General features: G+C 49.3%; 1 protein-coding gene across 1 annotated transcript in view; it reads left to right on the plus strand.

Annotated features, from left to right (window-relative positions):
- Positions 1 to 14,832, plus strand: part of LOC132582817 (sodium/calcium exchanger 1-like) — a 37,085-nt gene that overhangs the window by 20,364 nt on the left and 1,889 nt on the right. Inside the window, exons 3-5 of the mRNA XM_060254543.1 lie at positions 277 to 398; positions 2,875 to 2,974; positions 5,904 to 6,176. Coding sequence (XP_060110526.1) covers positions 277 to 398; positions 2,875 to 2,974; positions 5,904 to 6,176 — 495 coding nt within the window. The remainder of the gene's footprint in view (positions 1 to 276; positions 399 to 2,874; positions 2,975 to 5,903; positions 6,177 to 14,832) is intronic.

Here is a 14,832-nt window from a genome sequence, read left to right on the forward strand (position 1 = left end):
TTCATTCAAACAGGCAGGGGTCTGTGATTGGTGCAGAGCGGCAGGTATTTGGATCCCACTACCCATTGTTATACAGTCCCCAAGCTCTGTTTTCCTGGCTCCATTGAGCCGGCAGGAAGTACATACTTTAAGGCACATACATAACAAGGCCCATGCAAGCTTCTGTATGGTCTAAGAATAGGGAGTGATGTGGAATACAGACTGGGTAAAGGGAGCCAGGGGTACTAGGTCCCTCGGGTAACTGTCAGTCACAGTTTGCTTGCTGTCCTGTGCCAGGTGACTCCAACGAGAACCGTCTGCCCGAGGGAGAAGAGGAAGCGATTGCCAAAATGGGCTGCCCTAGCCTGGGAGAGCACACCAAGCTTGAGGTGGTCATCGAGGAGTCGTATGAGTTCAAGGTAAGTCACCCCTTCTCCCTTGAAAGAGACCCACAATCCCTCTCTCCCAACATCTTCTCACATGTCAGCCTTCTGAAACTGCTTCTGCAATGTCTCTCAATGTTTTCTGGGCTTACTGGCAGGATTTTTTTTGTAGCAGGAACTCCTTTGCCTATTGGGCCACACACCCCTGATGTAGTCAATCCTCCAAGAGCTTACAGGGCTCTTAGTACAGGGCCTACTGTAAGCTCCAAGAGGATTGGCTACATCAGCGGGTGTGGCCTAATATGCAAAGGAGTTCCTGCTACAAAAAAGCCCTGCTTACTGGACAATTCCTCCACCAGAAATATCCCCTGATTTCTCAGCGTTGCAATCTCTTTGGCCCTTCCTAATGTCCTTGGGATGGAAGATCACCATGACTCAGCAATAAAGCATCTGTTCGGCATGCAGAAAGTCCCAGGTTCAACCCCCAGTATCTCCAGTTGAAAGGACCCAGTAGTGGGTTATACGAAAGACTTCTCCCTGAGACCCTGGAGAGCTGCTGCCAGTCTGAACAGACAATTGTTGTGGGTCAGCCAAGCTCAGCAGAGCTAAGAGACACAGGGGACTCCTCTGAGGAAGAGGGGGTCAGTATACCTGACCCAAGCCCACAGCTAGTGGCAAAGGTACTGCAGGAAAAGGCAGTCTCTGAGGGGCCAGATAGAGATGCTCAGCTAGGAACGAGTACACTGGCCCCTTAGCTTCCCAACCCTGGGCTGGCAACAGCCAGCCAGTTGCCAGTCAGTTCTCCTCCCTCATCACCAGAGCCTCAGGAATGCTGTCAGAAGAAGATAGGAGAGACCTTCAAGCCAGAAGGAGCAGTGCCCCTCAAGCTGGACAGCACTGGCCCAGTTTCAACAACAAGGATGAGTGCTTGCTGGAGCACGGCTGAGGTAGCTGGCAGGTGCATGATACAATACAGGGGGGGTTAGCAAGGTGGGGCTTAAAAGCAACAGAGAAAGCAGTAGATGTATGGAAGCAACTCATCTGTTAGCTACGGACTTTGCTGCCTATATTCTGGATAGATTACTTTGGCTTATTGTAGAAACCTTGCTCTTGGGTTCTCCTTCAGACTTGAAGCTGCGAGTGCTACCTCACCAGTGCCTGAATCTTGGAGCTGTATTTTGACCAACCAACCCTGACGTTGAGCAACTAACTCTGTGTGCTTTCTGTGTGTCAGCAGCGCCCAGGCCTCAAGTTATTTTTCAGTGACCATCCTGCCTGCTGAGAAAGACATAAGATGGTCATTGAGGCCCGGGCGCTCCAGTCTTTAAGAATTTTTTCTCCTCTATGATTGAAATGATACATTAAGAGAATATTGTTCTGTGAGAGAGGCTCAGCTGTGGATCAAGATTCCGAAACCGGACCTTTTGCATCGATTACTGGTCAGCTGAATGGATATTTTTTTATTTCCATGAGTAGCACCATCAGAGATGATTCTATTCAGCTACCTGGAGAATTTGTAACAGAATTTTGGAGAGCAGTTTTGACTCATGGAAGTAGGGGATCTGGGGTATGTTTTGAATGAATCTTGTGGTGTGTAATTTCTAATTGTATGATTGAAAGTTCTTTGCTTACTCTGTATTTTGATTCAGTGTTTGCTGTATGAGGGGTGCCTGTTTGATATTACTATATACTACTACATGGTAATGAATTAGTGAAGACTGTTAATGGACATATGAGGCTGCCTTATACTGAATCAGACCCTAGGTCCATCAAAGTCAGTATTGTCTACTCAGACTGGCAGCGGCTCTCCAGGGTCTCAAGCTGAGGTTTTTCACACCTATTTGCCTAGGCCCTTTTTTGGAGATCCCAGGGATTGAACCTGGGACCTTCTGCTTACCAAGCAGATGCTCTGCCACTGAGCCAGTGTCCCTCCCCAACGTACTATTTACTGGGGGTTTCCTTTGCTCACCTGGGAATTGGCAACCCTATTGGCAGCCCTCCCAAGCATTCTGATCCACAGACTGAAGACCAGTACTCTAGCACTTTGTCCCACATAAACTTCATTTTTGGCCCAAGGCTCCCTCAAACATGCCAGTTACATGCAAAATGTGTGGCCCTCCTTTCTGTATTCAGGCTCTTTCTGCGTGGAACTGTTTCCCAAGGAACTACGTCAGTCTCCTGTGATGGATACGTCCCCCAATCCTGCCCAGCGCCCCCTTTGTCAACCTGCTTTGAATCTTTGTCCCGGATTTCTGTGCCACCTTACGCTCCAATAGCCTTGCTGTCACGGCTGGTTAGTCAAACAGCAGAAGGGCACAGTGCCAAAAGATGCAGTGACATTTTTCCACGCTGTTTCTGGCCACTGGCACCGAAAGGCCGAGGCAATGTGGAAGATAGCAACTCCTGCAGTGGTGAACTGGGGAAGGGGGGGTGGAACTCATAATGCAGGAGATATTCGTCCCATCTGCTCTAACCCCACCTTGCTATCATCGCTTTCTCTCTCCCCTTCCAGAGCACAGTGGACAAATTAATCAAGAAAACCAACCTGGCACTTGTGGTGGGCAGCAGCAGTTGGCGAGAGCAGTTCGTTAGTGCCGTAACCGTCAGTGCTGGTAAGAAAGGGGTTGGGAATCACTCGGGCAGGAAGGCCGGGGTGGGTGTTGGGGCAAGGGCTGCCAGCTGCCAGGTGGGGCTTTATCCCCAGGTGGGGGCAGGGGATCCCTCAGTCTGGAGGCCCTCGCCCTGCTTCAGGGTCATCAGAAAGCGGGGGGGGGGGGGAGGTAAATGTCTGTTGGGCACTCCATTATTCCCTATGGAGACCAATTCCCATAGGGAGAATTGATCCATGGGTATCCGGGGTGCTATTTTTTGAGGTAGAGACATCAAATTTGCAGCATAGCATCCAGTGCCTCTCCCCAAAATACCCTCCAAGTTTCAAAAGGGTTGGACGAGGGGGTCCTATTTTATGAGCCCCAAAAGAAGGTGCCATTATTTCCAATGGTGGGAAGGCATTTAAAAGATGTGTGGTTTCTCTAAATGTGATGGCCAGAACTCCTTTTGGAGTTCAATTATGCTTGTCACAACCTTGTTCCTGGCTCCACCCCCAATGTCTCCTAGCTCCACCCCCTAAGTCCCCAGATATTTCTTGAATTGGACTTGGCAACCCTATGGGGCCTAGAGATCTCAAATTACCACAGAGATCAGCTCCCCTGGAGAAAATGGCTGCTTTGAAGGGAGGTGACAAGACTGATGAAGGATGCTTGCGGCCCAATGCAGTGTTCCTATACCTGGGCTTTGTTTCAGTTCTAGGTAGCAGATAGGGTTCCCAACTCTGGTTTTGGAAACACCTGGAGATTTTGGGGGTGGAGTCTGAGCAGAGCAGGGTTCTGAGAGGAGAGGGGAAGGACCTCAGTGGGGTATAATGCCATAAAGTCTACCTTACAAAACAGCCGTTCTCTCCAGGGGAACTGATCTTTGTCGCCTGGAGATCAGTGGTAATAGTGAGAGATCTCCAGCCACCACCTGGAAGTTGGCAGCCTTATCAGTAAGTTGTACGGCTTCCTGAGGAAAGTGAGTTTTAGGCATGGAAGCAAGGTGTTCTCAGGGAGGGGGGGACTCCAGGCATAAGGAGAAGCAAGGGAGGAAGGAGGGAGCAGGGTGAGGGAACAGGACAGCAAAGAAAGAAGAAAAAGATATTGGATTTATACCCCCTTCACTCTGAATCTTGAGTCTCAGAGCGTCCTACAATCTCCTTTACCTTTCTCCCTCACAACAGACACCCTGTGAGGCAGGTGGGACTGTGAGAGCTCTTACAGCAGCTGCCCTTTCAAGGACAGAGTCTCAGAGTGGCCTGCAATCTCCTTTACCTTTCTCTCCCACAACAGACACCCTGTGAGGTGGGGGGGGGGGGGGGCTGAGAGAACTCTCCCAGCAGCTGCCCTTTCAAGGACAACCTCTGCCAGAGCTATGGCTGACCCAAGGCCATTCCAGCAGCTGCAAGTGGAGGAGTGGGGAATCAAACCCGGTTCTCTCAGATAAGAGTCTGTGCACTTAACCACTGCACCAAACTGTCAAAGGTCCTCTTCGGCTCCCTCTCTACATCCCGCCTTCCCCCAAGGAGAAAGGCCGCATCCGTCTTCTGTTGTAGTTCATTAAGTATGCTCATATGTTAGGGAGATGAGGGCTGTTCATAAGAAGAGGAAAATATTTGCCAGGAAAAAAACCAAATATTGCCCTCCTCCCCACGCGCAACCAACAGATGTCCAGCGCTTCCTCCCAGATGGTCCTAAACGGTGCCCCTGGAAGGAAATTTGGATGCTGTTCTCTCCCACCCACCCACCCCATCTGCTCTGTGGTAAAAATATTGAGGACAATGAACTAAATAATTGACATTTTACTTCTTTCTAATGTTGCCTCAAAGAGCTGCTGCCTCAGGTAGGCCTACTGCTACCATTACCAAAATCACCCTTGGTTAGTGCTGCCAGCCTCCAGGTGGGACCTGGGGATTCCCCAAAATTACAGCTCATCTCCAGGCTACAGAGATCATTTCCCCTGGAGAAAATGGATGCTTCGGAGGGTGGAGTCTAGGCATTGTACCCCCTTGAGGTCCCTGTCCTCTTCAGGCTCCATCCCTGGGTCACCAGGAATTTCCCAACCTGGATCTTGCATCCCTACCCCTCTGCCTTTAGTGCACTTTTTCCACACTTCCTCCAAAAAGCTTGTGGAATTACAGCTCATCTCCAGACTACAAAAATCAGTTGTCTCGGAGAGGCTTTGGAGGGTGGACTCTATATCAATGTACCACTCTGAGGTCCTCCTCAGGCCTCATCCCCAAATCTCCAGACACTTCCCAACCTGGATCTAGCCCTACCCCCTGTCCCCCACCAGCAGCCAAGGGGGACCTGGCAACCCTCCCCCCTCCCCAGTAAGTTTGTCAGAGTGGCCTCACTGGAATAACCTCATACAGGGCTTTTTTTATAGCAGAAACTCCTTTGCATATTAGGCCACACACCACTGATGTAGCCAGTCCTGCAAGAGCTTACAGGGCTGTTAGTCCAGGGCCTACTGTAAGCTCCAGGAGGATTGGCTACATCAGGGGTGTGCGGCCTAATACGCAAAGGAGTTCCTGCTACAAAAAAAGCCCTGCGTTCACCCAAGGAAGCCCAATCTTCTCTCATCCAACAATCCCCTCAGACTGTGTTTTAAAGGGTTAAGCTGGAGTAGGGAGATCTTCCACTATCCCTCTTCTTTGCCCATCACCATTCAGAGGGGCAGTGAGGAACAAATAGTTGGAAAAGTGACATCGCACTGTTGCCATGATGTCACTTCCAGCAACTACCTGGAGACAATGTCATATCACTGACATGAAGTTAGAATTTGACCAAAAACTCTTATGATAAAACCATGGCTTATAGTTTTCTCCAAATCCTAGAGTGTAACACTTGCATAGTGACATCACTTCCAGGTATCCACCATTAGTGCAATGGGTGATTAAAACTAGCCATGTTGGTTCATTTTGTGTCTCTTTGCTGTCCTCCACAGGTGATGACGAAGATGACGACTCAGGCGAGGAGCGCCTCCCCTCCTGCTTTGACTACATCATGCACTTCCTGACGGTTTTCTGGAAAGTTCTCTTTGCCTTCGTGCCACCCACTGAATACTGGTGTGGCTGGGCCTGCTTTTTTGTCTCCATCTGTCTCATCGGAGTGCTCACCGCCCTCACGGGGGACCTGGCTGCCCACTTCGGCTGCACCATCGGTCTCAAAGACTCCGTCACAGCAGTGGTTTTTGTGGCCCTAGGCACCTCTGTGCCTGGTTAGTGAGGAGAATGTTGGGCATCCAGGGCAAGGATGGAATGTGAAAACACAGCAGGGTGTGTGGAGGGGTGGTTGAACCAGCCAGAAAGACTGGAATTAGAAGATCTCTTTAATTTAATTTAACTTTTTTGCTTTATATCCTGCCCTATTCTGCAAGCGGGCTGAGGGTGGCTTACAGCAGTAATTTCTGAATGAGCCTAGCCCATTCTGTCTGGTTAGGATTGGCCCTGCCACGAGGCAAAGTAGGCAATTCCCTAGGGTGCCAGCCTTCTGGGGACGCCGAATTGTGCGACCCCCATGTGACTTACTGAAGTTATCAGTGCCGGGGGGGGGCGGTGCTGGACGTTAGCCTTGCATAGGGTGCCAGACGGTCTAGGGCTGGCCCTGCCTTTGCATGCTACAGTTACACGGCTATGTGTGAAGCTTTTCCTGGCACAGAGACACTTGGGCAGGAAATTCTTCCCTCATCCAATTTCTGTGTGCCAGCAACAAAAGACAGGAAACGGCAGCAGAAGCAATTAACATAAAAAACGCCCGCAGGTGTCCAGCCAAGTGTCCAGTGCCGCCTTCACACGGAGGGCACTCAGATGCCTCTAGAAATTCACAAGCAGGATGTGAAACCCCTGCCTTTCACCTGTCGTTTGTCCCTTGCACACAATATTGAGCAGTAGATGGGTTCTCTAGATGTCATTGCTACTTCCAGTTGTCTAGGCAAATGAGCGCGGTTAGTCCTAACCAGGGCTTATTTTTTGTAGAAAAAGCCCAGCAAGAACTAATTTGCATATTAGGCCACGCCCCCTGGTGCCAAGTCAGCTGGAACTGTGTTCCTGTGTATTCCTGCTCAAAACGTCTTCCCTGTTTGCCTCATCCTGTTACTGATTTTTATCTCAGATGCATTTACATGGAGGCCACTTAATCAGTTTTCCTATCCTCCCAAGAAACCGTGGGGGTTGAATGTAAGAAGAGCTTTGCTGGATCAGACCACTGGGCCCTGTAGTCCAGCATCCTGTTTCATACAGTGTTCTCAGCAAGTTGTTGTAGAGGTCTAAGAAAGATGGCAATAGAGGCTGAGGCCTCAGGGCTGGATCTAGTGGGGTGCTTGCCCTGGGCTGCGACGGAGGGAGGGCTGCCAAATTGGGTATGGAGTCCATTCTATTCTATGGGACCATAAGATAGAATGGCCCATAAGGGGGCATCATTTTTTAATTTTGTCCCGCCCTCCTCAAAAAACATGTAGATCCGGTCCTGTGAGGCCTTTCCTCTGATATTGTCCCCTTGCTAACTGGTTTGGGACATTTCTGGAGATTTGAGGGTAGATTGTGGGGACAGCAAAGTCTGACGATGGGAGGGACCTCAACAGTATCCATTCCGAAGCATCCGTTTTAGCCAAGTGAAGTGATCTCTAGTCTGGAGCTCAATCACAATTTCAGGTGATCTCCAGGCCTCACCTAGAAGTTGGCAATACAACCCCTAGCTCTGATAGAAGAAGAGGTTGAATTTATACCCCACCCTTCACTACCCAAAGGAGTCTGAGCGGCTTACAATCTCCTTTCCCTTTCCCTCCTCATAACAGACACCCTATGAGGTAGCTAGGGCTAAGAGAGCTCTGTCAGAAACTGCTCTTGAGAGGAACAGCTCTGTGAGAACTTGTGACTGACTCAAGGTCACATCAGCAGGTGCAAGTGGAGGAGTGGGGAATCAAACCCATTTCATCCAGATAAGTGTCCACACACAAGAAAGAATGAATGAATATGGGGGTTGGAAGAGAGAGGTGGAAAGAAAGCAACTTTAACTTTAAATGCCTTTTCCAGGCTGCTGGCTGGCTTGGTTTGGAGAAGTGATTTAAGAAACAAATGCCGTCTCCATGCTGACTGACGGGGTGGTGGGGCTTTGAGAGCCACACAATGTGTGAAAGAGCCACATGCGGCTCCCAAACTACAGTTTGCCACCCCTGTCCTATTTCATTCAAGGGGCTTACTCCCAGGAAAGTGTCCTTAGGGACTGCAGCCTTAATGAGGAAAGGGCCAGGATGGGGCATATGAACCTATGAAGCTGCCTTCTACTGAATCAGACCCTCGGTCCATCAAAGTCAGTATTGTCTACTCAGACTGGCAGTGGCTCTTCAGGGTCGCAAGCTGAGGTTTTTCACGCCTACTTGCCGGGACCCTTTTTAGTGGGAGATTCCGGGGACTGAACCTGGGACCTTCTGCTTACCAAGCAGATGCTCTTACCACTGAGCCACCATCCCTCCCCAGTAATTTCTTCTGTGTGGGAACAAATTCCCGCCGACCCAGTCCCTCTGCCAAAGATAGTGTGGTCAGTGCCTGCAGGGTATTCTTTGTATGCCTCCATGAAGAGAGATATCAAATAAGCTAATTTTAAACCAGAACAGTCGTCACAATTTCCATTTCCCCTCTCCAAGTAGATATGGTAATTATAATAGTTGTAATGGGTACTGGGAGAGTCCAGACCCCTTCTTCAAACAACAAGTGCTAGACCACTAAACCTCCACATTCAGGGGCAACAAACCTCTCAAGAGAGCCAGTTTGGTGTAGTCATTAACCGTTTTCGCACACAGCTTACCTCGCAGTCCCAATCCTGTTCCCTCGGTAGCGTCTGTCGGATTTCCCACCATCTGCGCCAGAGTTACAGGAAGTGCCGCGGCTTTTGCGTAGCAAATGTAAACTGGGTTTTAGCGGTTTACGTTTGCGACGTAAAAGCTGCGGCACTTCCTGTAACTTCAGCACAGATAGCGGGAAATCCGACCAGATGCTGCAGAGGGAACAGGATTGTGACTGCGAGGTAAACTGTGTGCGAAAACGGTCTTTCTTTCTTTCCTCCCTCCCTCCTTCCCTTCTTCCTTCCCTCCCTCCCTTCTATCTGTCTGTCTTGCAGCTCCCAAACATCTGACATTTATTCTATGTGGCTCTTACGTTAAGCAAGTTTGGCCACTCCTGAAGTAGGCCTTACTGTGAAGCAGCCCTGTTAAGGATTATGTTTTCTTCACATCACTTCTGTTCCACTTGGTGGCGGAAAGTGCTATCAAGCAGCAGCTGACTTATGGGGACCCCCGCTGAGTTTTCAAGGCAAGAGATGTTCAGAAGCTGCCTGCCAAAAGCAATCTGGCTTGGGGCCTAAGAGGATTTCCCATCCTACCAGGCCCTTGGCTCTCCTCTCTTCTCTTCCCCCCTCTGCCTGCCTCTGACTTCCTTGGTGGTCTCCCACCACCAAGTACTAACCAGGCCAACCCTGCTTCGCTTCCAAGATCTGACAAAATCAGCCTCACTTGAGTGGTGCTGCAAATTGAATGGTGATTCAAATTGCGGCCAGCCTACGGGTTGCCAACCTCCAGGTGGAGCCTGGAGATCTCCTGCTTTTACAACTGATCTCCATCCAGCAGAAATCAACTCCCCTGGAGAAAATGGCTGCTTGGAAGGGTGCGATCTATGGCATTTTACCCTGCTGAGTTCAAACTCCAAACCCCGCGTTCTCCCTGTTCCACCCCCAAAGTCTCCAGGTATTTTCCAACACAGACCTGGCAACCCTAAACCTGAGAGTTTTCAAGGCAAGACATCTTCAAAGACGGTTCACCATGTCACAACCCTGCACTCCACTGAAGGTCTCCCATCCGAGTATTCACCAGAGCTGACCCTGTTCAGTTTCAGAGATCTGACAAAGATCAGGCTAATTGGGGTCACCCAGGTCAGGCCTCCGTCCTAGGGATTTGCGCATAGAAATGTAGTTTGCATGTTTGCTTTCCAAACATCGCGGGACAGCTTTTGAAATTGCAAAAAGTTTCATATCCTTTTATCTCCCAGTTTGCTGTGGCAGGACGTGCTCAATCCAATCAGCCGCTAAGATGGGGAAGGGCGGGGGGAGCCAAAGGTCTGGTATGGCGTAAAATTCTCTTAGGACCCCAAAGCGGGTCACTTGTGGGGCAGCCCTGCAGGCAGTCGGCGCTGGGACCAGATCCACATAAAGGCCGCAGTCTCCGGATGCTTACTGGATGCCCCCTCTTCCCCGAATGCACACAGCTGACAATGAGCTTTTGAAAGCCCTAACTCTGCTATAGCTATTTAGGATGCACACCAGAGCTTGGGGCCAGCCTCGTGTACATATTAATGAATTGGATGAAAGAGCAGAAAATTTGACTTCTTGAACATGTGACTGAACAAAGCCGGCGGCAGGAGAGGGAGGGGAGAAGCCATTGTGTTTAACCGGCAGTCTGGAGGACAGGATTAGAAATGAGAAACCGCTCTCAGTGAGTTGGTGGAGAACGGGAGATAAGATTCAGGCTTCTTGTATTATATATGTAAAAACGTCAACCTCCTAAAGTGCTTAAAGGACAAAATAGATGCAAGACGTGGAGAGTGAAAGACTGTAGAAGAGAGCTTTGAATGGGAGACCGCAAAACCGGATGATGTAGCTATGGGTGGCAGTGGGTGAGGGAGACAGGAACCGTAATTTTTAAAAAGGCGGAGCTACATGTTGGGTTACCAGCTCTGGGCTGTGAAATTCCTGGAGATTTGGGGGGTAGAGCCTGGGGAGGGTGTTTTGAAGAGAGGAGAGACCTCTGCGTACTATAATGTTTCGGTGAACTGACTCTAAAAGCAGGAAGTTATCTGGAGCTGTAATTCCAGGAGATCTCCAGGTGGAGCCCTATCAGGTGTGGTTGATGCTTTCATGCAATGGAGCCAGTTTGTTACATGTATGGGATAGGCACACAGACAAGACAAGGAAAAAAATGCTGGATGGTAGGGGTGGAAATACAAGGTCCAATGTGGTTGCCAATTCTTTGCTGGGAAATTCCTGGAGGTTAGGGGGCAGAACCTGGGGAGGGTGGAGTTTGGTAGGGGAGAACACTCAGCAGGGGATGTGATTCTATAGAGCAGGGGTGTCAAACATGTGGCCCAGGGACCGGATCAGGCCCCCAGAGGGTTCCTATCAGGCCCGTGAGCAAGTCTGCTTTCTTCTCCCTCTCTCTTGCTTTCTTCTTTGTCACAGCTTACTTTGACAGGCTTGATCAATTGCACATGAGCTACAGATCAAAGCCCCTTTTCCTTCTATTGGCTGTGGCTCCACCCCCTCCTCATCCCCTGGGAAGGGAGGGAAAGAGCCAGAGCTTCCTTTGCCCAGTTCCCTGGATCACGCAGGAGAGATACAACATTTTTTATTGTGTATGTCAGTGTCTCTTATAAAGTTTATATCTCAGCTACTTTTATAACACACATGGCCTGGCCCGACAAGGTCTCATTTAAGCCAGATCCGGCCCTCATAACAAACAAGTGTGACACCCCTGCCATAGAGTGCCATTCCTCCCAGGGAAGCTGATCTCTGCAGTCTGGAAGTTGATTGTAATTTTGTAGGAACTGCAGATCCATCTGGAGGCTGGCAACCTTATGCAACCTGTGATGTTTCTGCAAAGCTCAAACATATACAAGAGCAGTTCTACAGCCTTCCATAATAGGGGTAAACATATGAAGCTGCCTTATACTGAATCGGACCCTTGGTCCATCAAAGTCAGTATTGTCTTCTCAGACTGGCAGCGGCTCTCCAGGGTCTCAAGCGGAGGTTTTTCACACCTACTTGCCTGGACCCTTTTTGGAGATGCCAGGGATTGAACCTGGGACCTTCTGCTTCCCAAGCAGATGCTCTACCACTGAGCCACCGTCCCTCCCCTATCAAACATGATTGTGTTCATTGAGGTTTAAATCAAGAAAAAGCTTTTCTGACCAGACTACACCTATGAAGCTAAGGAGACTATGATGTCACAGACTGTATCTCATGCATTTCAAGACCTTTGGGTTTTACTCCTAATTTTCCTCTCTTGTCTATGTAGACATCTGCCATCCGTGGATAACACGGATGTGTTTTCATGGTGAAGTGCAATTCATGAAAGTTTCTGCCACAATAAATTTGCTAGCAGACAGTGAAGTCCCTTTAATATTGTGTAGCTGGCAGAAGGCACTGGGGGGTTCTCAGAAGAGATGAGAGGAAGTTTTTTGGGTTCAGTCACTGGATCTGGATGGTGTTAGCCAAAGGTTCTAAGGAACACAGATGCAAATCTAGGGTTGCCAGGTCTGACTCAGGAAATATCTGGGGACTTTGGGGATGGAGCCAGGAGCAAGGGTGTGACAAGCATAATTGAACTCCAAAGGGAGTTCAGGCCATCACATTTAAAGGGACTGCACTCCTTTTAAATGCCTTCTTTCCTTTGGAAAGAATGGAGGATAGGGGCACCTTCTTTAGGGGCTCATGGAATTGGACCCCCTGGCCCAATCTTTTTGAAACTTGGGGGTTGGGGGGGGGGGTTTAGGAGAGGCACCAGATGCTATGCTGAAAATTTGGTGCCTCTATCACAAAAAACAGCCTCTCCAGAGCCCCAGATACCCATTGATTGATTATCCATTATACCCTGTGGAGATCAGCCCACTTTCTGATAGCCCTGAAGCAGGGGCAGGGCCTCCAAACTGGGGGATCCCCTGCCCCCAATGAGGGATTGGCACCCCTACAGCAAAACTGCTGATCTGCTAACCAAAATAAGCTCATTGGCACTAAAATTGGTAGAAGTTATCAACTGTAATGCTGATTAGAAATCCAGAGGAGATCCAGGAAATTATAGGCCAATTAGTCTAATGTCTATTCCAGGTAAATTTATGGGAAATGTTATTAAACACTGATTTAGTAAGTACCAAGGAACAAGACCTGCTGAGGGGAAATCAGCACGGAATTTGGCTGCAGAGTCCTGCCTCACCCACCTTCTGAAGTTCTTTTTTGAGTGGTTTAACAAACAGATGTGATCAAGCAGACATTAGATACCAAAAAGTCCCTCACCAGAGGCTCTCCAGTAGACTTAGTAGATAAGAGGATATAAACTGGTTAAACAACAAAGCAGAGTGAGAGTAAATGGGTTTGCGTACAATGGGAGTAACTAAACAATGGGTAGAGATTAGTGCTAGTTAGTAATTTATTCATAAATTATCTGGAACAGAGGATAAGTAGTAGGGTTACCAACCTTCAGGTGGGGCCTGGGGATCTCTCAGAATTACAACTGATCTTGAGGCTACAGTATGGTTGCCAGTATGGTTCATTCATAAAATTGGACCCTCTGGTCCAATCTTTTTGAAATTTGGGGAGGGGGTACCATAGAGTTTTCCCCCAGATTGCTAAAGCATCCCCACACAAAACCATAGAGTTCCCAGAGCATTCCTGCACACCGTGCCTGGCGTGATACATCACGCCACATGTCAATGGGACTCTTTGGTGGCAGGGATCCCCCGGCAGCCACCTCCCTGCCACCGGGTTGGGGCTCACAAAACCAGGGGATTCCCTATCCCTGTGGGAACTTGGCAGCCATAGGTTACAAAGACCAGTTCCTCTGGAGAAAATGGCCGCTGTGGAGGGTGAACTCTATGGCAGGGGTGGCCAATGGTAGCTCTCCAGATGTTTTTTGCCTACAACTCCCATCAGCCCCAGCCATTGGCCATGCTGGCTGGGGCTGATGGGAGTTGTAGGCAAAAAAACATCTGGAGAGCTACTGTTGGCCACCCCTGCTCTATGGCATTGTACCCTGATGAGGTTCCTCCCCTCCCCAAACTCCACCTCTCCCAAGCACTAGCCAGAAACTTCCAGAAATTTCCCAAGCCAGTATTGACAACCCTAGTGAAAATTGAGATGGTTGGGATGGGGGCATCTTCCTTATGAGAAAAGGCTGAGGAGTTTCTGGCTTCTTCATTTAGATAAAGAATGACTAAACTGTAGAGTTGCCAGGTCCCCCCTGGCTACTGGTGGGAGTGGAGGCTAAGGGATAAAATGATTGAGGTTTCTAAATTTGGGGAGGACAAAGTAGAAAGGAAAACTTTTTCTCCCTCTCCTGTAATACTAGAATTCAGGGGCTCCCAGTGAAGTTAATGGGAAGCAGATTAAAAATGAACAAGTACTTCATTATTCAACCTAGGGTTGCCACTCTCCCCCCACCCCACTTCAGGACCATCAGAAAGCTGGGGGGTGGGATGTCTGCTGGGCACTCCATTATTCCCTATGGAGACAGTTTCCCATAGGCTATAATGGAGAATTGATCTGTGGGTATCTGGAGCCCTGGTTTTTGAAGCAGAGGCACCAAATTTTCAGCATAGCATCTAGTGCCTCTCCTCAATAAACCCCACGAGTTTCAAAAAGATTGAAGTGGGGGTCCAGTTCTGTGAACCCCAAAAGAAGGTGCCCCTATCCTTCAAATGGAGGGAAGGCATTTAAAACGCATGTAATCCTTTTAAATGTGATTTCCAGAACTCTCTTTGGAGTTCCGTCGTGCTTGCCGCACCCTTGCTCCTGGCCCCACCCCAGAAGTCCCCAGATATTTATTGAGTTGGATCTGGCAACCCTAATTCAACCAGTAATTAAATTGGGTTCACTGCTTATGGACATTGTCACGACTCAGGGGGGGGTCTTACCAATTGCTGCCGCCACTCTGGGTTAAGGGTTCTTCTTGAGAAGGCCCAGAGTTCCCTCCCAAGCCCTTCAGGCCTCCTGTAGCTTAGGCCAGATAATAGTAGGGTTGCCAATCCCCAGTTGGGGGCAGGGGATCCCCCAGTTTGGAGACCCTCCCCCCGCTTCAGGGTCGTCAGAAAGCGGGGGGAGGGGAGGGAAATGTCTTC

Source organism: Heteronotia binoei, chromosome 1, assembly GCF_032191835.1.
Source record: "Heteronotia binoei isolate CCM8104 ecotype False Entrance Well chromosome 1, APGP_CSIRO_Hbin_v1, whole genome shotgun sequence".
NCBI classification, from domain to species: domain Eukaryota; kingdom Metazoa; phylum Chordata; class Lepidosauria; order Squamata; family Gekkonidae; genus Heteronotia; species Heteronotia binoei.